The 25189-nt window shown below is 42.5% G+C and overlaps 1 protein-coding gene across 6 annotated transcripts in view; it reads right to left on the reverse strand.

The window, feature by feature from the left end:
• The window catches only part of LOC119028909 (cyclin-dependent kinase-like 5), a 40494-nt gene that overhangs the window by 847 nt on the left and 14458 nt on the right, over window positions 1-25189 (reverse strand). For 2 of the 6 annotated variants that reach the window (XM_037115350.1, XM_037115351.1), the window contains exons 4-18: window positions 14261-14306; window positions 14000-14136; window positions 13789-13909; window positions 13194-13253; window positions 11090-11180; window positions 10783-10972; window positions 8488-8568; window positions 7481-7647; window positions 4747-5785; window positions 4232-4333; window positions 3712-3817; window positions 2705-2807; window positions 2369-2474; window positions 2031-2153; window positions 85-246 (exon numbers count right to left, since the gene is read on the reverse strand). In XM_037115350.1, coding sequence (XP_036971245.1) covers window positions 85-246; window positions 2031-2153; window positions 2369-2474; window positions 2705-2807; window positions 3712-3817; window positions 4232-4333; window positions 4747-5785; window positions 7481-7647; window positions 8488-8568; window positions 10783-10972; window positions 11090-11180; window positions 13194-13253; window positions 13789-13909; window positions 14000-14136; window positions 14261-14306 — 2634 coding nt within the window. The remainder of the gene's footprint in view (window positions 1-84; window positions 247-2030; window positions 2154-2368; window positions 2475-2704; window positions 2808-3711; window positions 3818-4231; window positions 4334-4746; window positions 5786-7480; window positions 7648-8487; window positions 8569-10782; window positions 10973-11089; window positions 11181-13193; window positions 13254-13788; window positions 13910-13999; window positions 14137-14260; window positions 14307-25189) is intronic. The other 4 variants (XM_037115352.1, XM_037115354.1, XM_037115353.1 and 1 more) reach the window with 4 other exon arrangements.

Here is a 25189-nt window from a genome sequence, read left to right on the forward strand (position 1 = left end):
GGACATGACATGTCACATTTATAATCAAATGATTCAAAATAACCTGTATCCACAAAATAGTTAAATTTTTCATTAGGGACGTACCGGCGAGTGTGAATCGGACAGTTTCTCAGGAGGCCAGTCCTTGTCCCTGTCTCGGTCTTGGTCCCGGTCTCTGCTCTTGTCACGGCTCCTGTGGCGGCTGCTCTGGTGACTGGAGGACCTGGAGGACTTCTGGATGACTGTGTCGACCCCTTCGTTAGGAACCTTTCACACATCATTTAGCAAATATCATGTAACCTGTCCAAACCAACAGTTTCAAACTTTATGACTTGAACTATATGACCAAGGTGGGTCAACACAATGTAAAGGACATGAAACAAACAATTGTGCTGATCTAATTTTTTTTCCTGAGGATGAATTACACAATGGATGTTTCCACCACGTGCTTTAATCACTACTCAACATTGTTTTATAGAAAGATCTCAAATTGTCCTTAATACATCACGTGTTCCATGTTATCCTTCACATGTGTTCATCTACTATGGTCGTAAGTCTGAAGTTGTGTTTGCTAATAAGTCGCTGTGCAGTTAAATCATACAAATTAAAAAAACATAACATGCATCTGTTGCCAGAAACCCTACACATTCAGTGATCTGAGGAAGAAAAGAGACGACTCCTCTTGTTTATGACTGACAAAAGAAAATTTAGGGTGAATTACTTACAATCCATGACATATATAATGCCTCAGTATTTTTAAATCATCTCCTGTTTATGCAGCAAACACTATCTTCCAACAACTCTGAGTCTGACTGCCTGCTTCCTCCTGGCCAGATTGCGTTTATTTATGCTCTGTCATCAGCTTTAACCCCCTCTCAGCATCTGAACAGTCTGTCACATATAAATAGAAATGTGAGGGGAAGAAAGAGTCCAAACACCTGTGTCTGCTGAACCATTACTACCACTGCAGACAGCAGTCGCTTAAACATGTCAAAATGTTGCTGCCTTTTATATTTAGCAACTAATTTCCCCCCCTCCCTTCCCCCCCTTATTACTGATCTATGCTCTACAATCAAGCCACAGGCAGGTAAAGAGACACTTGGAGTGGCAGAGGAGTGGATCAAATGGTGCTGTGTGATGTGGGTAAACAGTAAAGCTTCACGTGAGGGGAACCAGGCACACAGAAATCTCGTGTGCTTAACCAAAGCCTGAGTGCTCTCGTTCATCCTCAGCTCATAGCCAGAGACATGCTGTTAGGGCTGTGGCTAAAATCACCGTCGACTGATCAGAATCAAATGCAACGAAAACAGAGACGACCAGCCAGATCCATTCACTGAACTGGACAAAGACTAAGAATAGCTTTGTGCTTCACTAAAGAAGAGTGTAAACCTGTTCTAGTAGTGACCCCAGATAAATGCTATGACTTTGTTAGACTGTTGCATCAGGATTTGTGAAGATCAATAGATCATTGGTTTTGTTACCTAACATTACATTTATCATCTTTAAAATTATTTATATAATTTTGCAGCAGTTAGACTTTATCTCAGAGGATTAGGCAAATATAAATAATAATCATGAAAAGTAACAACTCCAGATTGAAAGTTTTGGTTTCTTAAATTTGTCCAGAGTAAACCCTCTTCCAAAAACAAATCAATTAAGGATCTGTGACAAAGAAAATAAACTCTACTTCTCCAACGCAGTCTTTGAAGATTTTTTGAAGTGAGCCAGGCAAGTGAAAGTAGACATGGGTGGGGAGAAGAAACTTCAGAATATCATCGATTCTGCTTTTGATTTCACTGATTGAAATATAAAGCTAATTTCGACTGATTTCTATTTCAAATTCCTGCCACCCCTGACCTACATGGGTGGATCTGACTGGTCCATGTTGACAACTTATTATAACAAGAATGATTTTTACATAATGATCAAGAAAACCACAGAAAACAAGTGAATTAAAGCGAATGTAGTAGTCTTGATTATTGTCGTGCATACATGCAGTGTCGGATGTGTGGAGTTAGGAGGTGAGTAGGATAGTGTAAAACAGCATGTACCATGGAAGAGGACACTACAGGGAGGACTCTCACAGAGGAACTATGCTTTTTGTTATTCTTTGGGCTAAACAGAGGGAAAAGACATTTCTTGATGACAGGCGGCCTTCCTTCAGGGACTTGCATCTGGAATATAGAGGCACATGAACGGTGGCACAGGGAAACATGATGCACACGACAACAAGGAGAAATGATTTTACATCTGCGTAAAGGTGCTTAAAACATTTGAAAAGCAGAGGAGGAGATAACAGTATGTAGACAGATGTCAAAGGACATATGCGTGAAAATAGAGCATCCAGACATGGCTGTACGTCCTCACAAGTACTTAACATGCAAGTTACCATTTGAGATTTTTTCTTCTTCTTCTTTATTGCTCTGAAGAAACCCTGCTTCTCCTTTTCTTTGGACGGCTCAGAGGAGTTCAACACGACGGTATCTGGGCCAGTCCTGAAAATAAAACAAAGGATGCTGAGCGAGATGTCCCAAAGAGAACTGGCCACTGAGCGTGTTATGTGACCAGTGTAAATTAAATCCACCAGAAAAACTGTGTCACACACCAATGTACAATGGACAAACATGTGTTGTTGTCAAGGTAACCTCATGTAGAGATGATGTTCTTTGAAAAAACAACAATAAAAATAAACCCATGATCTGTTTAACTAAGTGGGCATAATTACCAGGGGTCAAATGCCGGCTGGCGTTTGGAGTGGTTCGTTCCATCCCCGGCCCGGCTCTGACCTCGGCTGTCATGGAAGGAGTTGTCTGGCCGGGGAGAAGGGACTGTTCAACACACACAACACATATTTCCATTCAATTTTTGATGTACAGGTGTATACGTTCTGGACTGGAATGTATTGTAAATACTAAAGTTGCATTATGTAAGAATTGGTCACGTGTCAAATTCATACTTAAAACAAATGGAGGGCAGCGTATCACCAGAGTTACTGCTAACTGCTGCTAACGGTAGCTGCCCTTAGCTAATTAGCTCAGTTAGCTTTGACTGTTTTGTGTTTACACAGCTAGAGTGACTTCAATGTGCAACTGAGCTCAGCCCTTTCGCTCGGTGACACAAGAATAAAAGATTTCAGCTTTAAATAGCATCTTTTCAAGTAAATTTGGGATCTTTGGGCTTCCAGAGACGTGGATTATGCCAGATGAGCTGTACGGAGCCATTTTATATTTTATTTTTATTTCTTATTTTTGTACGTTTTAAATGAGTTCCCAGCTACTTCAGTTGTCTAGGAAAATGCTGCAACACTCTTTTGCTCTGAAGCTCCAGAAATGTTCCACTGACATGGGGGTTGAGTAGATAATGACTAATTTTAGGGTGAACTGTTCCTTTAAGGACATCACGGAACCACTAGCATGGCTGCAGACTTTTTCATCTTGTTCCATATTCCTTGTTCATTTTCATTTTTAAAGATTTTGATAAAAATTTGTTTGTGTCTCAATATTCAGAATTGGAAAGGTGTTTATTTGACATTCTACCGATGAGGATTTGATGATGTGACTGAACGATGTGACTTTAAGAAGGACCTGATCAATAAACACAGCTTTGAAGAAATGATTTTTGTCAACTGCAGTAAAAAGCAGTGAAGTATCTGATCCTTAAAACTGAACTGACATCTTGATCTCCATGGTGCAGTGAAAGAAAGAAAGAAAAACACGGTGTGACTAAACCAACCTCGGTAGAAGCTGCCCACCCTCCTGGGCATGGATTCACTGTAGATGTTGCGGTTCTCTTTGGAGGAGCCCCCGTCTTCTGTTTGCTGGTCATGATATAAGCCAACCTGAGTCACAACAGAAGACCTAGTCACACAAAAAACTAAGGGCTACACTGCTTTGCATACCTCACTATGTGAGCTATTTTTATTTACCTGAAGGAACAGAAGGAAGGAGAAGGCGTATTGATTTACAAGTGGTCATTACAATAAAACAACATCTGCAGAGGCTACAAATGTATTCCAGAATCAAACTGAAATGTGCTCCGATGACAGTCCTGACTGTGCTATCATAAGTAGTCACATTAAAGGGAAGCAAAGCACACAGAGAAAATGAAGAGGCATCTGATGCGCAGAGACAGAGAAAGAGAGAGAGAGAGAGAGAGAGAAAGAGCAGTTCATGACAGCAGTATCCACCCACATCCAGTCTACTGAGAGTGCGGATGTGGGTGGGGAATGGTGGGTGCAGGCAGAACGTCGGACCTCGCTTTTTTGCCGCTGTGTGTGAAAAGATGCGGTGTTGTCCCTTGTGGAGTCCCTTATTGGGGGTCTGCTGTGGATGACCTCAGTGGGTGCCTGTTCGCTCTGTTAATGGAGACATGATGAAGCATGATGTGAGCTCAGCATTGCAGCGCACACATACAAAAACACACACGCACACGCTATATATACTATATGTGTATATACAGTATATATAAATATACAGGTAACATGGTTTACTGTATATACTAACAAGGAAGCCACAGAGCTGCAGTTATGTTAATCCTGCCAGTCCATCAAACATGGGAAACTGACTAACAAGATCTGGCTGGAAACCTAAACACAGATCATGATATTTTCAGATGCCACCAGAATAAATCCTGGCTGCATTGTTGTAGAAACTGAGACTGAGGCACAGTTATCCAACACAACCTGGTGTAGGCATTTGATATGATTAGATCATGTAGGCTTAGGCTTTCCTTAAAGTTGGAGAGGTTTGATGTGGGCTGCTGACTGACCCTACTCATGTCTTCCTCTCTGGATGAGCCCCCAGAGTGGCGAGGCAGTGTGCGGTGCTGGAGCTGCGGAGACAGGAGCTGTAGGCTGCTGGCTCTGGTAGGCACCCCCTGCCCCACCGACAGCCCCTCATCCGCCCCATGTGTCCTCTGGTGGTCCCTCCGTACGTACATGGAGTGGCGGTGCGGTCGCTGCTGGGAGGAGAAGGGGCTGGTGTATCCCTGACCGTAAGCTAGAGGGTCATGTGGGGCAGACAGAGAGTGAGCGTGGCTCCTCTCAACGCCGCTGTCCCCAGGGTCTAGGGAATCTGGTGACTTGGCCTCCTCTGAGGCCTTGTGGCGGGTGGAGGAGCGCCTGTAGGATGAGTCCAGAGTGTTGCTCTCTCTCTCCCGCATGCTTCCTCTGCCAGCTGCGCCGGGTCCCAGCCTGTCCACCCGGCGGGGTGCTGGGCTGCTCGGGGCTGTGAGGTCCAGGCAGCTGGAGGGAAAATATCGAGATGTGGGCTCATCAGCGTAAAGATGCACATCATTTAAGTTCCCCACCGACTTGGCATCGCTAAGCGTGCCGTAGCTCTTGGACAAGTTCAGGTAGGCGAACTTGGACGAGGGCGTGGAGCTGTGGGCCTCCATGTAGCTGTGTCGACTGTGTTTCTCCCCAGATTGAAGCGTGTTGGTCTTCCCCTCCACAAAAGAATGGCGGTTCTGCTGCGAGCGGAAGTTGGATTTGAGGTACTTGGCTCCGGGGCCGTCGGACACCTTGGACCCCAGGTTAATCTCAAAGTCGCCCTTGCTTTTGGCTTCACCAGGGCTGAGCAGATGAGGCAGGTTGCTGCTGGCCAGGTCCATGTTGCACGAGGTGGAGTGGTTGTAGATCTGTGGCTGGTAGTTCTTGGGATGCAGAGTGGGACTGAGGTTGATCGCTGCAGGCATGTTGCCGTTGAGAAAGCCATCGTTGTTGGGGTGGAGGTCTTCGTGCCGCGGTAAGCTGGAGCACTCTCTGCTGCTGGAGCGGTGGCCTCCTGAGCTCTTTCCCCCATGGCTCCTGAGCAAGTGCAGAAAGATATGAAACATCAACATACTGTAGACCAAACATTCATTTTAAACAATATGTGGTGTTCCACATGGATCTGTCCTTGGACCCCTACTGCTCCTTTCTAACAAATGTATCACATCTGCAGTTGATTGTGAGCCTTTTCTCTATGCTGAAGACTCAACTTTGGTAATGAGTTTAAAACGTGTCATTAATCTACATGTGTCAAAATCAAGTGAATGTTCACACATCACATTTTGTGCCACAAATATTAAACTTGTTCAACCCAAATTTCTATAAGTTACTATTGCAATATCGACATATATATCAATACTGAATATATGAAATGTTTTCAATACTTATATTCCACAGTATCGATACTCCAGTACTGGCTGTATTTTTTTAGTCTCCTCTCCAACGACATCGGTGATCTCAACTTTCTGCCCACATAGTCCCATAGTTAATTAACTTAGATGCTGTCGTGCTTAACACGCAGCACAGGAGTTTTGTTGTACAGCTGGCCTTTTCAAACTACAAAGGTAAGCTAATAGTTAACTAATAAATAAATAAATACATTCTAAACAAGCAGCAAGATTAGGTTAATCCAAGGGATTTTGCAGGATAGCTCTAACATCTAACAAGGAGGCCGTACATTTTCTAAAACTCCCAGGCTCAATTTCCCTGACTTTCTCTCAGCAGCCCCAAATGTGGCTGATTTCTACATTCTTGGGCCAGGACATTTCTCTTGTCCACTAACCACACAGTGAAGCTTCAGGGGAGCTTTGGCCTTTTGCAAATCACAACACCAACAAACAACATTCACCTTCTGCCAAAATTCCTAGTTAAAGCTTAAAGAGTTGCCGTCGTTTTTGCCAACTTCCTGCCCATCTTGCAGTTAGCAATCTCCTCCCTCCTCTCTACATCACCACATAAATGCAGAGCTGTAATCTCCAGACATAATAGCGAAGAGGAAGATCCTGCTCTCTGCACATTCAGGAGCAGACAGGACCGCCTCGGTATAGAATTCTCTGTCCTGATTGGATAAAGTGGGCAGGGATACCAGAAAACGTATTTTCTCCTTGTCTGCATGAGCAGGTGAAGGAGAGATGTGTTACCCACCAAACACTTATTTTAATCGCTCACAGCAGCTTTAAGGCTATTTTGGATCTAAATTGTCGATGTGTGGGAGCTAAAATTTGGAACTGACTTCCAGATGAGCCGAGATTGTTGGAATGCAAAACGATTTTCAAAAACAGGTGTCAAAAATAGAGTAAAGATGGGTGAATATGCGGCGTTTAGTATTATAGTAAAAATGAACAATTCACATAATGAGTACTGTTGTATCTACTGTAGTTAGAGGTAATGCAGACGGGGCATAGCTGTCCTTGCTGTTGCTATGATTTTGGGAAGCGCTAGGACCAATTAGAAATAATATATGTTCAAACCTTTCTTTTGGGTGAATAAATGTGAGTTATTTTATGTCTCATGACAGAATAAACACCAAACCAAACAGAAAATGTCCGAATCCTCTCACAAAGGGCAACACATTATGCATAACTGTCACTACACAGTGACTGGTGCAGGTAATGGTCCTGCTGATTGAAAAATAACCGGTCACATTTGCATAAGAAAAACACATGGACTTAATACTCTGAACAACAGGGAGACACTGACAAGCTTAGACTAGCAATAGTGCTCACTGCTGACCTGCTGGGGGTGGTGTTGTCTCCATGGTGCGGTTTTCTCTTGGATGAGCGTACAGGTGTAGGTGTGGGTGGGCCGGGCCGCTCCACCAGCCGCAGGGTCTGGAAGGCGTGGTGGTTCAGGCTCTGCTCTGTGAGAAAGCGTTCTGTCGGGTTGAGCAGCAGCAGGTTCTAACGCGAGAGAACACACAGAGGGAGCCACTGAGTCCTCGAGACGGCAAGAACATCCAGATCTCGCACGCAAACTAGAAACAGTCATGCCGTGGTGAGTCATCGCCATTATCATAAAAGTCAGGCTGCTGCTTTTAATTGTGTCTTACAGTCACCAAACAAGCCGAACACTGATGTGAAATATGATTTGTGACATTTGCTTTTTGCTCGTTCAAATAAATAGGATTAATAACCTGTCTCGACAGACTCGAAATAAAACCTGCAAACTGAAGACAGCTTGTGAACTCTGAGGTTATATAACTCAAATTTAGCTGCAGCTTCTGTTGCTTTGTCCGGACAACAATAGAGCCAACAAGACCAGCGACCTCCTCCACTTTCTGCATTATCAATTAGCAAACACACTTTGTTGGATTACTTTCCAAACTCAACTCAAGAAAGCCTTATTAGTAATAAGGGAGAAGTCTGTCCTTGCTGAAGTCAGTCCTGAGATGACATTATGTTAGCAGTGAGTCATTATCTACTGGGAAAAGCGCAAGTGCACAAGCACAGCCCACATTCTTGACATGGAGCTCCTGTTTACAGTGCAGACACAGCAATAACAGCAGTGCTGGAACCGGGATATGAGCTGAGAGATGCTGAAGCAGTGAAGAGGCATCATGCAGTCACGACGTAAACACTGTGTTAATGATGCAATTATCACATGTAGAGTTTGGGAAAATGGGAGCTTTTATGGTTCTTTTTGCCATGGCGTGTAAGCAGGAATAGACTGAAACAGGATGAAAGGTAGAAATAGAAACATCGCAGGATCTTTGCCAGCTTTGCCAGGCCTGTGATCCTTACCTTCAACAGGTCCAGCAGGGCTCCGCCGATGATTCCCAGGTATCTCCGCTCCAAGGTCTGGGGGTGGTTCACAGCAGGGAACTATAACAAGAAACAGTGGGTAATAGTAGAGCCAAAAATGTAGCCACAACAAATGTCCAAGTGATAAATGAACAAATAATCTCTTATTTGTAGAAGAACCAGCATGATCAGTGTGTACGTGGAGTAGAGGAGCATGTGTGATCATCAACAGGCACCTGAATGTTAATACAAGTAAGAAAATTGACCGTTATTGAATTCCTTATTGACCTTCATAAGGAAAGGGGAAAATGGTGCCAATTCTCGTTAAAATCTGCAAATTCAAGTTGTTTCCTCATACCAGAATTATTCGCGTATGTGCCAATACCATGTACATATAATACATATAATAACAGCGTGTTTAAAAGGTGGATAATTGTGAAGTAACAGTTTACAGTTATTCTGTGAAATTGCATAAAGGTGTCTGAGACACTGCTGGGAAGTAGCAGGGTCCTGTTTCTGATAAAGAAACTATGTGGTATTGGACTGGTACATGGACTCCATGAGCCAGCATTTTTAGCAGTATCAGTGGGATTTCCTATTTCCTGATCCTAATTGTCTGCTATAGTCATACCTATCTCCACAGTGCTATGTCAGCACTGGAGAAAGGTCCAGCTGCATCCATTATAATTATGGTGCATGGGAAAGAAACACTCTCTGGTTTGTTTGTGTTTCTTTAAGCCAGTGATGATGGTGTGATTAAGCACAAAAGCCCATCATGTAGCGACGATGTCTCTGTGTACACTTTTGTGGTGTAGCATTTGCAAATGGGGAGGCAAATCCTGGCATTTAAATATATAAATCCTAATGAAAGGCTAAACGTAACTCCTGCTAACTTGTTTATGTGCGTACTGTTAACATCGAGGTTAAGGTATCTTATCATTGTCAGCGTGCAGGTTGCTAGCTCTGAGGTTATGTTGTTGCTTCCCATAGAGACAGCGATGCTGCAGAATGGTTTATAAGGTATTTCTTTCATGTGTTGTTTGCAGTGATCTGTCTGACTTGTATCTCTTATTTTTTTGCCACCATTCCATGAATAAATATCTACCAATAATCCACTCCAAATTAGCATGGAATATCATGTAAATGTGATGCTGCTCTCATAAAATATTTTGCACGTATCAGGCCAAGACTGTGACAGCAGGCCACTTTTTCCTGATCTAGACAAACACTGCTACTGCTGAAATTAAATTTTTTGCAAACGCAGTTCAGACTCACAGGAGCGCTGTTGCATGTGCTTTCTTCCACATTCAATCTTCCTATGTCAACCTTTCATTCTGACAGCATTTTTCATCTGACGATTGTGGATCTGCTGGCTGCCAAAAAACGTCCAGAAGCTGTTCTTTATACCTCACACATTTCCAAGTGTTGCTGAAAGCACACCGTAGGTGGCCAACGTGATAAAACAACCATCAAACATCCTGTGTTCACTCACAAGTGTTGTGTGGTTTCTTGTTTTCTGACGCATTAGTATTTTAATAAAAACAGTTTGCGTCGCTGCTTCAAACACAATTCTCTTTTTTCATGGACTTCTATGATCTCATTAAGATAATTTGATGGGGAGAGAGGGTCTTAAATGTGAATGTCCATCAGCGAGGTTTGTTGGAAGGGTGACTATATCCAGTCTTTTAAATGACAACAAGAATAAAATGCTGTGTATAAAAGATAACAGGCATTAGATGGTTATTCAAGGAGCGTCCCTGTCCAACATGTGCCTGTCTTCACTGTAGAACAACAACTGGCACATATTTCTGAGCAGGGATCCAGAGATGAAATTAGGCTTTCCCTACACCCATTTAATTTTTTTAAATGCAGCATTCTTGAGCAGGGTCCTATTCACTGTCAGGTATTCACAGAGGGGCAGTTTGCAAACTAATAATTATAACCTGAAGCGTGGGCAGACAGGGGAAGGGAATGACGACCCGGGTCTGTTGTACCACCAGCCTGCCACTGAAGACTTATCACAGCCTTCCTTCACAGAGCATACAGGATACATGATACACGATGAGTCATTGTGATCCAATCAGTCACGGCACAGCAAACTCAGCCAGGAGAAAAAAAACAAGGAAAAAAAAAAAACAAGCAGAGAGTGCGGAGACATAACAGGGGGAGAAGATAAATAAGGGAAGAAGAAGAGGAAGAGGCAGAAAGAGACAGTCGAGAGCGATGGAACAGAAGAAAGGAGCAGCATGGGTCAGCAGTGTGAAGTGCAGTCAGGATTGGGGTAAAGAGTGTTACCCGCAGCCCGTGGAAGCGGGGGTTGTTATAGAAGAGCTTCATCTGTTCTGGTGGCAGGGGTCCCAACACTTTCTGGATGGTGAAGAGCTGGTCGATCTCACTCTCTCCCGGGAACAGAGGCTGCCCATCGCTAAGCTCTCCTAAGATGCAGCCCACTGACCACATGTCCACCGCCTTCCCGTAAGGAGCCCTGGGACCATACATTTCAGGGTTTGGTGATTGAGGCCAGGCATAAAAATAGCTTTTGTAGGTACATGTCAGTGTGGTGACTGAAACCTGGACGAGGTTAAAAAAACAGCGGACGTACCCGAGCAGGAGCTCTGGAGAGCGGTACCATCTAGTGGCCACATACTCGGTGTAATTGGCATCAGTCCCCTCAGAGAGATTACGTGCAAAGCCTGACAAGAGAAGACAGGAAGCAATAGAGCATAATGAGGAGCTTTTTGATATGCTCTACATGCTGAGACACCTAAAAATGACTTCAGCCGGGCACCTCTGTGGACGCTCATTATGATTCAGAGGTGGAAGTTCTGCAGTAGTTGAGGGAAAAGCTGCACTCATATAGGAGAGATGAGGAGACCTCGTGCAAACACTGGACTTATAAAAGTGGCCATATTAATGCTGTTTAACATATATCCAGTCATATAGATTGTATATATTAACTGATGGGTCAAACTGAATACATTTTCATGATCCTAGTCTGATGGATGTATTTCTGCAGTTGGAGAAATATGCTTGTTCTTGAAGCTACAACCAGAAAGACAGTCAAGTTAGCGAGCATAAATACAGAAAGCAATGGGAAACAGCTAAGAAAGGCAAGGAAAATTCAATCAGCACTTCGATCTAAAGCTCACCAGTTAAAACTTTACACCTTGTTTGTGTAATCTGTGTATGAAGTGATAAGAGGTCCCTGCACCCAAAGACATAACTCACACATAGTCATCTATAAAACCGCATGTTTTTTGTTTTTTTTTTGTTTGTTTTTTATCTCGACAGAGCTAGCTGTTTCCAGTCTTTGCGCTAAGCTAAACTAACTGGCTGCTCAGGAACATTTTCTATCACTGTACGATTTCTGCATTAACAAACGCTTCATGGTGAATGTTTCGTGTTAGTAATCGATGTAAGTCTATGATCTCAAATGTCCTGTATTATGCCCATTTTCAGGTCCATTCTATCAGAAAATGTTAACATGTTTTGATGTTCAGATCACGCGTTATTTTTCTCATACTCCCAGTCTGCTCTGATCGGTCAGATCTCACAGGCCTGAGTTTTCACATCAGCTCTTGACGGGTTTCTTTTGCAAGCATGCAGAGACTGAATAGCTATGACATCATAACTTTACATTATTCAGCGCAGCTCATTTGAAGGCACAGTTTTTTGAATATGGAATGCATTCAGTTCTCCAATGAATGAGCATCCTGATTTTCTCACAGTATTTGTATAGAACCTCAACCTGCTTTGTAATCAAAGAAACATAGAACTCTCCCTTTCTACAATATGGGACCTTTAACACATTGTTCCTGGTCATGTGGTGAACTTTAGAAATACTGGAAACACACTTTTCATTATATCTCAGAAGCTTTGGGGAAGAGATTGGAACCTCATCTACTTACAGCTATTCTTGGATTAAGTAGCTTCTCATCTTTTGCCAATGAGTTTGAAAAAAAGACTTTTGTTTGGAACGGTGCATTTGTACTTTAAAAAAAAAATGCACTGTATTAAATTTAATCACAACTGTGATTATTGTTATTGATATAATCAGGATGTGCTGTGTCCGTCTTGCCCTTTGTTTGTACTCCGGCTATTTCCTTAAAAATAGTAAATATGTATTTTTTAAAACTACTTAATGGAAAGGAAAAGTTGCCGATCTGAAATACACTGACGCATTTATCTGCGCTTTGAATTTCAACATTGCGACATCCAAAATCAAAACAACACGACAAAGATAAATGTTTAGTAAGACGCAGTTCCAAACGTAAACCTTTAGAGTGGCGTTTACTTGGCCTATGTCCCTTCCCTCGATGCCTTTGGCTGACACAGAGCAAACAGCAGGTCTTCAGTCTCTCACACCAGATTGCCTACATGATGTTGGCTATGCCATGTTTTCCGTTTCCCCCCGTTTTGTTGTGGCGCCACCAGATTGAATCAAAGCGCGATCAGCCTCTTGTTTTCCAACACGTTTCATTAATTGGGAAGAGGGAAGAATGCACAGCGGCAGCCTGAGAACCAGGAGAGAAGGCTGCGCACAAAGCTTTAGATAACCGGATGAAGCCTGCCTGCTGCCCCTCTGAAGCACCGGTTTCAGCCAAATATAGTCTCTGTTGAAAATACTCCTTTTACATCACAGCCTGGTGTGTTTGGCCACCTTCCTTACAGCTCTTGCAGTGTGAGTATTTGATGGATGCGCTCACCGAAGTCACATAACTTGAGGACGTCATCAGAGCTGATGAGAAGGTTTTCTGGCTTTATGTCTGAGGAGGAAGAACACACATGTTCACGCTTCACACTTACATCATCGTCATTACCATCATTCCTGCCACCACACATCTATCTGTCTCGCCGAAACCATCACATTCTTTTCATCTGACGCCGTTTTTGTAGAAAGCGGCAAACGAAGGGTCCAAGAAATTTGATTCTAGCAGTCAAAGTCCACAGATTGCAAAGACATACCATAACTTATACATCAAATCCGTGGATACCACTGTCATATGTATACCACAGGCCATTTGGATGCCTGCTCTGGTGCAGTCAGCGTGCCAAAAGCTCACATGGACCATCTGTTTTCCTGCTCCACTGCTACTGATTTGCCCAAAAGCTCACATCTTGTGACAATGGAATGGTTGGTTAGAACATGTCAGACAACCTATTTAGCCACTGGTTCATGAGGGGAGCGAGCAGCCATACATACATTTATATTTGTCTCTTCTCTGCCTCACTGACATGTCGCATTAGTCTCAGTGGTTCCATTAGAGTTAAGATAAATAAGTAAGAAAAGGGAGAGTTTACCCCGGTGCACTATGTCATGCTTGTGGCACCAGTGAATTGCTCGGATTAACTGGTAAATGTAGCTGCGAGCTTTGTCAGTCGGCACGCCGTTGGGTAACTCCTCAAGCAGCTCGAGCATGTTCTGAAAGAGAAACAAAACAACCGGCGTGACAGTAACGGTAAAAACAACCGTCCCGACCTCATAATGGACCAGACTGCAGAAGAGCCTCACCTTCTCCACATACTCAAAGACGAGATACAGCTTTCCTCTTCTGCGGAACGCCTCCTTCAACTCCACAATATTCTCCTGCTTGAGGGTGCGGAGCATCTTGAGCTCCCGTAGCGTCGTTTCTTTAACCTCTTCATTTTCTGCATGGAGGTGAGACGAGGAAGAAATCAGAATCATGTTGGAATGGAATGATCCCCAACTGAAATAAAGACACGGAATGGTCCAACAATAAGAAAAAAAAAAACTGATGTGTTCCCCTCTTACCTTCACTGTCCTTGAATTTTTTAATGGCCACAATTTCATTTGTCTCCTGCAATAAAAAAAAACAAAACACAGAGCAGCAAGTGAGAAATCAATCTTACCGTTCATTGCTGCTGTTAATACATCATCGCAAGAAACAGAAGCGGCAGAGATGAAAACACGATGACAGGATTGCTGCTCTTACTACTGCTAGTGTGACAAATGGGTACAACTCAGTTTTACATTCAGGTGTGTGGGCTTTAGCTCGAAAGATGTAATTGATTTAATGCGTAGAAACACGTTTGAGTTCAGATGTGCACACATGGGATGCCACAGTAGCTCAGCTGGTAGAGCCTCATGTACAGAGGCTGTGTCCTCGCTGCAGCCGCTCAGGATACAAGCTCAATCTGTGGCCCTTTACTGCATGTCAGTCCAGTCACACAGACTTTGCTTTACATGCATGCAAAATCTGATTACAGGCATCAAGTGACATGAAATCACTGACGATGCATGGAACAAAAAACTTCTGAACTCATCAGCACTGAGTCACTGTTTTCCTCAGACACTTCTCATCATCCCGCCACGAAGTTAGTTCTCTGCGAGAGACGCCCCACTGCTAGCCCCGTTTCTCGACATGTCCTAGTTAGGCCTGGTATTTTCTGCCTATGGCTCAGAGCTGTGCTCCAGTTTCCCCCCCCCTCCACCAGAAAGCCAAAGGCAGCATCGCGCCACTCCAACATGGATCACAGCGAACAGTGAGCCCTCCTCCCAGCTCGGAGAAATGCAAGATGACTCACAGCAGGGTCAGCTTCATGGGCATCAGTATACTGTGCACATGCAAGGTAGCCTGAGTGAAGGGAGACGATGTGCTGCAGGCTACATTAATCTGTTATATATCTGAATGCTGTTCAGTAATAGAGGAAATAAAGCAGGATCAGTGATTCTTAAAAATCATGATATTGTTGATTAATCTTGATTAAGTATTTTCTCAGTCAATTAATTAGTTGTTTGATCTATAAAGTATTTGTGATTTGTGATTTCCCCTAAACCCAGGATGACGTCATTAACTTCTTTATTTGAACACAATCCAAACAAGGAATAAAGAAACCACAAAATGTTCACATTTAAGAAGCTGCAGTCAGAGAATTACAACCTTTTCTTCTTAACAAAATGACTCGACCGATTAATGAAGACTTTGCAACTTCTTCAATCAAAGTTGCAGCTCTACTAAACATCTAACTCTTGACTTTTGTTCGTCGGAAGTCGCCAAGAAAAGGTCAATTGTGGGTGCGGCTTGGCTCAACGCCACGCCATAAAAGTGGTAATGAGAAATGCAAATCGGTGCGGCTCGGTTTGACTTGGCGTGGTCAAACGTGCCGGTGGAAAAACCCCATAAATCTGCACACTAGCGCCTGGCACCCTCACAGTGATAACAACACTCCAGGGCTTTGCCAAAAAGATGTCCTGCCGTTCCCCATAACATTACGACTTGTCATTTTTATATCTCTGTACAGATTAAACTAATTAGATTTAATATGTTAATTAGAGTTGCTGTGATAAGTCGATTAGCTGACTGTCTTGGGTTTGTGGACAAAACCAGACATTTGAGGGCGTCATCTTAGGCTTTTGGGAAACACTGACGTTTTATAAACCAAACAATTAAAACAATGAATCAATAACACTGTTTCCTATGTTACCAGTCTTTGTGCTAAGATAAGATTAGCTAACCAACTGCTGGATTTAGCTTTATAAGTAGTCCTACAGAGTCAAGACATTATTGTCTCAATGGCTAATTCCCAACAGGGTTTTTGATGATGAAGATTTATTCTAAAGAAACTATTGTGTTATTGACAACATTCAGCCACTAACTGGGTCGTTCCATCTCCGTCCTTCCATTGGATTCAAATCATCTGCCCCCTTAAGTTACTGCTGTCTAGCTATTCTAAGCAACTTTAACATTGCTAATACTAGCTAGCTAATGTCAGGGCAGTACAGAATGAGCCCGACATTTTAAAGTTTTTTTCTTCCACAAACTCGCATCAACCAAGACTGTCACTGTTGGCTCACAAACCTTGTTAGAAGCTGGAACACAGAGATATATAAAACAATCATTTTGGCCCCTACACATTTTGAAGTCTTGTCTGCCTGATTGACAGGTTTACTTGGTGCTCGCTTGTCTCACTTCAGTCCCATCCAGTTTCCACCACTCTTTTGCCAAAAAAGCAGTATACCTACATCCAGGCTTCAAAACATCCCCCTGGAAACCAACTGTTGACATGACAGACACTAGAAAACACTTTTCTACACTCCAGGTCTATGAAGTGGGCGCAGCAGGATGCAGGTAAAACACACTCCTTCCGAGGGTGAAGAAAGCAGTGATTTGTCAAATGAACAAATGAGGTGCGGCACAACTTCGGACTTCACTGGCACCAACAGCGGCGATTGGAGCTGTGAAGGGTGTACAAGAGAGTCCTCACAGGGAGCACTCCCATCATCCCCACCTTCACTAAACACCAACACAACTACCCAGTATCACTCCACTCCAGAGACCCAAGTTAACCTGTTAGAATTCTTTGCTCCAGTTCACAGCACATAACATCAGTCATTTCACGTTATTTCTGCTTCAAGTACAAACCACAGAAAGCACTGCAGCAGTCTTGACTGGTTGGAGCTCCTGAAAACCTACAATGATATCACACTTCTTCACACATTGATCTGTTATTTGTTTAGTAAGTTTTACAGTATATTATGTTCATGTTGGAGGGATCAACGCAGCACACCAGCTGCTCTCACCCTTTTTGTGTAATGTTTTATTTTAAGCTCTTTAGGAATTCCCATGTGGCGATGGACTGCGTGGCTTATTTGTGTGGGAGAGAAACTGAGCAGGGTAAACTGTTATTTACTACGAACATGCTGTCCCCCTCCCACGACCTGAACAGCACAGATTATGGACTTGGGTCATCAAAGATGACCGGTATCATACCTGTGAACATAGGGCACCCCAAAACAGATATCCCAAACAGGAGAGGAAAAGCATGTTTTATCAGCCAATAGAAATCCTCAGTAAAACTGAGACAGAGAATAGTCAGCAGCATATAATTAAAAAACTAATATTATCTATTTTTTGTAGCTATGTATAACACAGCTGTTAAATAATTATCAAGCTGAAAAATCTTATAAGCTAGTCGAACTTATTTAAACAGTTATTCATCTGCAGTCTGCTGCTGCACTTCTCTGAGGGTTCGTTTGTGACCACACCTAAATCAGCAACACCACTGCAACACATCTGAGAGAACATCTGCTGTGACGCTGACACAATCTGTTCAAAGTCATTTCTTTTTCAAAGTGAAGACAGAGAGTAGGGCTGGATCAACTGACGACATCATCATGACATCATCATCGTAACATCATGATTTTGAAGGCCAACACGTCAGAGAGCACGGAAAAGTGGCGCGTCCTCTCAGAGTTTCCATTTGATTGGCGTTGTTGGTGTTTGCAACATGAAGAAAAGAAGATTAAGTTTGTTGCTGCTCAGTGCGGTAACGTTACGTCTACGTATCTCATTGTTACTTGTGTTTTCTTATCTTAACCTCCTCTGTGTAGCAGGCTGGCTATCTTTGTTTCAAGCCTCAGAGGCTGAACACAGCTGAGTACAGAAAAGGATTACAACAATTGTGTTTCTCATGGAAGATTAATCAGTCTGGAGTGGACAGACAATACTGATTCTGTTCTATAGTTCACTTGTGCAGAGTATTTTAACTTCCTGCTTCATTGCTTTGTACTTTTAACGGTCTGTAATTAACAAGAACAAACTCTGTAGGACTGTTAATACGTCGGGTAAGATTGAAGGTCAGCAACAACACAGTATGTCACTGCTTTGTGAGACCCAAAGTGGCAGGAAAAGAACGGGCAGTCCTCAGTGATTTATCACGCCGGCGAGATCCTTTACACCTCCGAGTAAAGCTCTGTTAAACAACCCCTTGTGACATGAGGCGTATCTTGGTTGCACTTTGGTGTATCTATATTCTTTTTTATTGGTGACGATGTGAAGCACTTTGTTGTTAAATGTCTGTTATAATGTTGTTTCTGTTTTCCAATTACCACAGACATAAAAAAATAATTTCTCAAAAATAAACGAAACTTACTGAATAAATTACGGTCATGTGTTGCCGAGATGAAGAGCCTTTTAAATGGGTGTATGTCAGTGCTGACGATCGACAGCAGCCCCGGCTGGGTCAGATCGGTGGGTCAGAGCGATGGTGGGAAACGGCAGTGACTACAGTGGTATGCTAACCAGCAATTCCTGCCTTAAGGCAACTCTGAGGGGACGCATGACCTAAATTTCAGAAACACCACTCCAACAACGATGTCAGCATCCATTGGGATGTTTCACTGCAGACATCATCATCATATGCTCATTCAAAAGAAATCGCCCAACCACTGAGACGTCAGTTTTGTAACGCTCTAATATCACCCACTGGACATGACAAAAGTCCTGTAACTAATTATTAAGATATTCATTGTGCGTAACCTTCAGTCATCTCAAGGCACAATTAGTCAGTGGAGGATGCAGTCATGCCTGGGTTGTGTAACATTCCTTTGTGCAGCATGCCGTCATGTACTTAATTTGGTCTGAAGCACATGCTGCCAAACTGCTACAGTGAACCGAGCATTAAGGGCATCAATTGTGTGTCAAAGGCTTGCTTCTGCACAGAGCGTAACATGATCAAATTGCCAGCATCCCATGGTATGCCATTATTTACGCTGTCCAAATAAGGAGATCAAACATGAGCGGCTCGGCTGTGACATCCGTTAATAACAGCCTGGTGGCTCTCTGGGATGATGAACGCTTACAGTGGAAAGCCATCAAAATGTTAAATTGGTAGCAGAGAAAATAACCTCAAACGAAACACAAGAGAGGAGACAGAATATTAACTCCTGTTGCAAACTTACAAACAAGTGCATGTCCTGACATATACACACAGCGCGGTGTATTGACAGCTGTGTCTCTTCTGCCCCACTGAGCATCTCTCGACTGCAGGTTGCTGAACCAGCACTTCAGGTTGTGCAGACGACTGCAGGTGATGTTCAACACGGAGGCACCAAAAGACCCGAGGAAACGCTGGAGACAAACTCTGTGCACTGTGTGTGGAGCACCTGGTGTTAGTGACCTTTCTTTTGTTTTACGTCTATTTTGTGAGGGTGTATGAATGTTTATTGCACATGCAATGTGCCCTTAATTACATTGTTTTTTTTTATGTGTTGGTGTTACAAACTAAACAAAAATGTTCTCACTAATTGTCCAGACAGGATACAAAATATTGGGCATAAAGAGAGAATAAGAATGGCCGAGGATGCCAGCTGTTGCACACTGGGGTGGGAATCTCAAACCTTAAGATTCATTTCAGTTCAATTTGAATTCAGAGGGCTGTGATGTGATTATTTATCAATGTTTAATGACTCGCGATGCATGAACATTTTGGATGGACAATAGGACCAGATGAAACAGATGTTTAAATGGTCTTTAACATATGTTATCGTAGGCAGTATAACGAAACGATCATTAGACGTCAGAATAGATAATCATTTTTTTTAAAACATTATACTTTAAAAGATGCAGTTTATATATAAGCTTATGTTTACAGTGATGGTGGACTGAGAATAAAATGAGCAAACTGACAATCCAGAGGACCTCCAGTTGAAGACTGCAGGACTGTGTTACCAAAACTCTTTCTAAAAAAAAGTTATGCAGGGCACCTTTAAAAGTTGATGGTGACATCTCCTCAGTGGTCATACGGAGAGTGAGACCGCTTCGCACGCCGCACTCATGTCCTGGACTAGATAGAGCGAGAACTATGACTCCAATACATGATTTATTTTTTCACACTGTGTATTTGTGCTATCTTTGCTCACGCTAAGCCATCCTCACTGAAACTGGGACAGGGAGCCAAGATGGCGTGTGTGTAACTCATCTGTCATGATGTCTCTGAGACATTCAGCTCCTAACCATGGACTGAATAGTGCAACGATCTTAAATTACACTTTTATGTATTTCTAAGAGGCACAAATCTGTGTGTTTGATCATCACACACTGTGGACACACTTCATCAACGCGCTGCCTTTTTGAGAAACATGCCTACACCAAGGCAAACAAAGTAGCCTAGTTAGAACATAAAGAGGACTCACATGTTTACATCTGTTATGTTTTACCATCAAACAGGTTCAGCAGTGAGGAGTCTTATAAACTGTCACATCACAATCAATTAATGATTCATGAATTTTCTGTATCAGGACAAAATCTTTCGAGAGAGAACTGCGATGCATCTAAGAAGGCAATGTTTCATCAACGTCTTCATCCATCCTTGCAAACTTTTACACAACAAAATCTCAATCTGCAACATCAGTCTTGCGGCGCTATTTACAGTAACATGCACATGTGTTGATTGATTATTGAGTGGGCTGCTTTGACAAGCACTGAGCACAGACACAAATCAGTCAGGCATGGACAGAGACTGGGGTAGAAGCGAAAGCCAAAGAACTCTGAATGAATGAATGAATCAGCCGCACTGAATGCTTGCATACAGCATTGTAATGTAGTGCTTGACATCTATTGTTTGCATTATTATGTATTTAACCTTGAAGGAAGATCAGAAAAAGACCACATCCAGTCACAGTGGGAACATCAACAGGTGGGCTGCGTCTGACAAGTCTGCATCTAACAATGCTTCAGCGTTAGACTTGAAATAGCCTCCGTCTATCAGGGGACAATGTCGACTTTAACGTTCAGACAGGAGACGCGTGTCCCCTCTACATCCTTCTGTCTCTCTGGCTCTGGCTCCTGATTGGACCACATAGACAAGTGCTCCACTCAAGGTGACCCATTTAATGCTCGATGCGAAAGTCCTTTTTTTCCTCTCCTGTCCCAGTTTCCGTTCACTGGGTGCAAAAATAACTGTTCCCTTCAAAGGGGGCGGATGGACTTTTTTTTTTCTTTTTTTTTCTCACCACTTAATAAATCTCGATGTTACTGACAGCCACTCAGCTTATTTAGGAGGAATAAAAATTTAAGCCTACCGCATCAATTCCATTATCTGTGGAAAAAGCGCCGTTGGTTACACACCCTAAAAAATGAAGCTTAAGCAACGCCAGAATTAAAGATAATGTAAAAAAAAAAGGAACATTTATGATTAGGACAGGACAAACAACAGATAACTGCAGAGCAGCAGTGACTCACTCGATGGTACATGTAGCTGTTGAAACAGTGATAGGCTTAATAGATCTAGTCAATACTCTAATTACTCACTTTTTAGATCACTGTGTGCCATCTCCATTTAACAACTCAAAGTCACAGGCAAAAGCCATGCCAAGATTAAAGGAATCATTTTCCAGCAGATAATAGATTTAATCTCGGTGGGCAAAGTGACACAGCATAAACAGACAATTATCCGTGGATCACACAGAGCAGAGCTGAAGAAAGAAATGTACATTTTCACGCACACTTCATTACACCTACCCTTACGCACAGTAATTAGTGACGTCACAGCAGGTGCTGCTTATTTCTTTCTTGACTCTAATGACTAGCGTGTGGTCAGAAATGCAAAATACCAGTCTCTCTCTGTTGACCTTACAATGTGCCAATATATGTTTTATTTCATTAAAATTACAGTAAATGTAACCAAAATGTTTTATCCTGTTAACATGATACGACTAGTTGTACAGTTTCACACACAGAGTAGAAAAAGACTTTGTTTTCCAGCCCTCTGACATCATCAAATGACTGCTTTAAGAAACTGTAGTGGCGCTTATGGTGCTGCTTTCTCTTGCACGGCTCAGAGATCAGCGAATCATGTTATTATAGCTAATAGCCATGGTGAGTGATCACAATGTGTATGTATTTGCTATGTTGTGTTAAAAATAGGTGAATGGAAATCCAAATGCAAGAACACACAGGGATGCAAACAGGATGAGAAACAAGAGGCGAGCTTGGTAATACAAGCTGAATAATACCAAAACCGTAAATACAAAAACCAACAAGAAGGGTAAATCCCAAAAATACGAAGTAATGACACGAAAGCTCCAATGAAGTGCAACAAAAAAGCATAGAACAAATCAGGAAAAGCTCAAGGAATAAAGTGAGAAACAAAAAACATAAAACAGGAGAGACGAGACGAGGAGACACGGCGAGTCACTGGAGAACAAACAGGTGAATCACACAGGACGAACTGATAAAAACATGAGGCAGCACACAGACTATATACACAAACAAGAGACAGGTGAATACAGAAAAGGGGCGGGAAGAAAAAGAAGCACAAGACACACGAGGGCAAAACTTCAAAATGAAGCCAGAAATCACAGAAACACAAACAGGAATCTGACAGTATTTGTGTTTGACTTATGTGTGTATAACAAAATGATTCAGAGTCAAAGGTTGTTTGAACAAGTGCAGCCAAAGGTTCACAACAACGACTCACTTTTAAATTTCATTATCACAGTATGCAATTTGATTTTCCAATAAATGTGTTATAGATAACATTAACCACTCAATATGGCATCCATTTTACAACACCACGGACAACTGACATTGCAAACGTGAGCTAGCAGGTGTCAACGTTGCTAACACTAGCTAGCTAACATGAAGGCAGAAGAGTAAACTGGGCACGTTGACAAAACACAGATATTACGTGATGACAATGGCGTTATACTATTGGCTGACAAACAGTTTTTTAAAAGCTGGAATCAACCGTTAGAATTCTTACACAGACATTAACAAAACACCATTTAATTTATCGATATGAACTTTAAGATTGTGATCGGTTCTACACAGAAACAAATAACCTGGCTCTGATGGGACCAGTTGCCAGGCAACCGATGGAGACCCAATGGGGGTGACTTGTCCCTGCCAAGAAAAAAAACTACCATACAGACAAAATATAACATGTTAGTTGGAGAGCTGTAGAGTTGCTGGATGGTGGATTTCGTGTTTATACACAGAGCAAGGCTAGCTGTTTCCATTTAATTTCAGTCATTGTGCTAAGCTAAGCTAACCAGCTGCTCGGAGTGGCTTCACATTTACCTTACAGACACAGAAGTGGTATCAATCTTTTTATCTAACTCACAGCAAGGAAACAATACAGATATTCTCGACCTCACCAGCAGAAAATCAACCCACTGCTACAACACGATAAGCTTGTTAACGCTGTAGCTAAGTGCTCAGATTGTCTTAAGAAGATATATTTTAAACCAGATATATGCAGCATACATGGTGGTGATGGGTCACATCTTCTCATTAATGTGGTAGGCTGCGTGAAGCGTTTAAGGCCAAGACTTCTAACTTGTGTTTACTGTAGCTCAAAAAAAGCAATCGGAGGAGCAGGAGCAGGTCAACAGACTGTTATCAGTTGCCCTCACTAAACGTGGATGTTCAGTTAATAGACTATTTCCAGGGAATTTTAGCAGATTTTGGAGAGTTCACAGTGAAGGAGAGGGAGATACTTTGGTGATTTAATTATTCTTAATAAAAGACAGAGAGCAGATGGATGTAACCCTGCTGAAGTACAAATTTGATTAAACTTTTATGTGTGCTCTATCCATCGTTTTAATTGGTAGCAGAGGCACCCACAGCACCATTTTGGCAAGACATGTGCTTAATGCTGAGAGCCATACACTGTGAGAGGAAGGTGTATAAACATTATAGTGCCTGTCTATCTTAAATAAACACTAGTAGGAGGGTGTTTGGCGTGTTAACAAGCCATGATATATGGTTTCATACTGGCCTTATCATACTTAAAATACCACAGCCTGGATTGTACATGCTGCTTCTCCATTGGCTGAACATTGAACACACTAACAACGGCTCTGCGTTGGCATCTGTCTTTAGCGCTCAGGGGTTGTGTGAACCTGAACCATGCCAGGAAAAAACGAGCCCGTGCCATACTAGAGCTGCCAGGAGCCTTCACCATAAGAGGCTAGCATTGTGCCCGTAGACTCCTCTTGGCATGTGCCACATATGTTCTCACTCACTTGCTAATAATAGGATGACTGGTGTGATCATGTGACGGCTTCTGCAGCTCAGGAGGAACACTTGCTTCTGCTCTTTGCTCTCGACTCGCAATTTTTTCATGTTTATCTTTAAGAACGGGATTGATTGCGTGAAGCAAGCTGTCCACAGTGTGTATTCTCTGTAACTAATGGAAATGCTGACACACTTTGCTTGTTGACTTAGCTGACTGTTTGTCTAGCATGTCAACTAACGCATGCACATCCCTGTCAGGAGGTATTTCTCTCTACCATCAACTCAAGCTGACGTCTTTCACTTAGATTTTTTCAGGCCGACATCACATTAGCTTCTGTGAGGGAACATTAGGGTCAGCAGTCTTCCTCTTCTGTTCCAATCATCTAAACTTCAACCTGCTATTACGGTCAATATGCGATTAGGCTGCCTCAGTATTTCACACACATCAAGTCAAAACTTCCACTACTCTTAAATGCAGCTCTCAGTTCAAACAAAATAACAGTAAATGAAAGATCGCTGTAAAGTAGCGTGGGATCATGGGAGCTGTTGTCCTCATTGTTAAACAGCAACCAAAGCCAATGAAATCTAAACTCGGACAGAAATGTTCACAGACGGGTTAAGGTTTTATGTTTTATTCACATTAGACATGTACACTGACTTCTTTCCTCACTCTCAGATGTGCCACCTGATGTTTCTAGTGTTTTCCCATAAGTTATACTAACTAGAGGAAAAGGGGCTATGACACCATCGACAGCCAACCAAATGAAACGCACAGTAACGTTAAATAGAATCACAATTTCTCTGGGTTTGAACATCGTTGGAAACATTTGGGATAATGTTTGTACACACCAATATTTACAATGTATATACTGCTGACATTTCAGTTTGGAGGAGCTTTAATGTTAACATCTTGCAGTTAAATTTGCTGCCATTTTCTTTTA

Source organism: Acanthopagrus latus, chromosome 11, assembly GCF_904848185.1.
Source record: "Acanthopagrus latus isolate v.2019 chromosome 11, fAcaLat1.1, whole genome shotgun sequence".
Lineage (NCBI taxonomy): Eukaryota > Metazoa > Chordata > Actinopteri > Spariformes > Sparidae > Acanthopagrus > Acanthopagrus latus.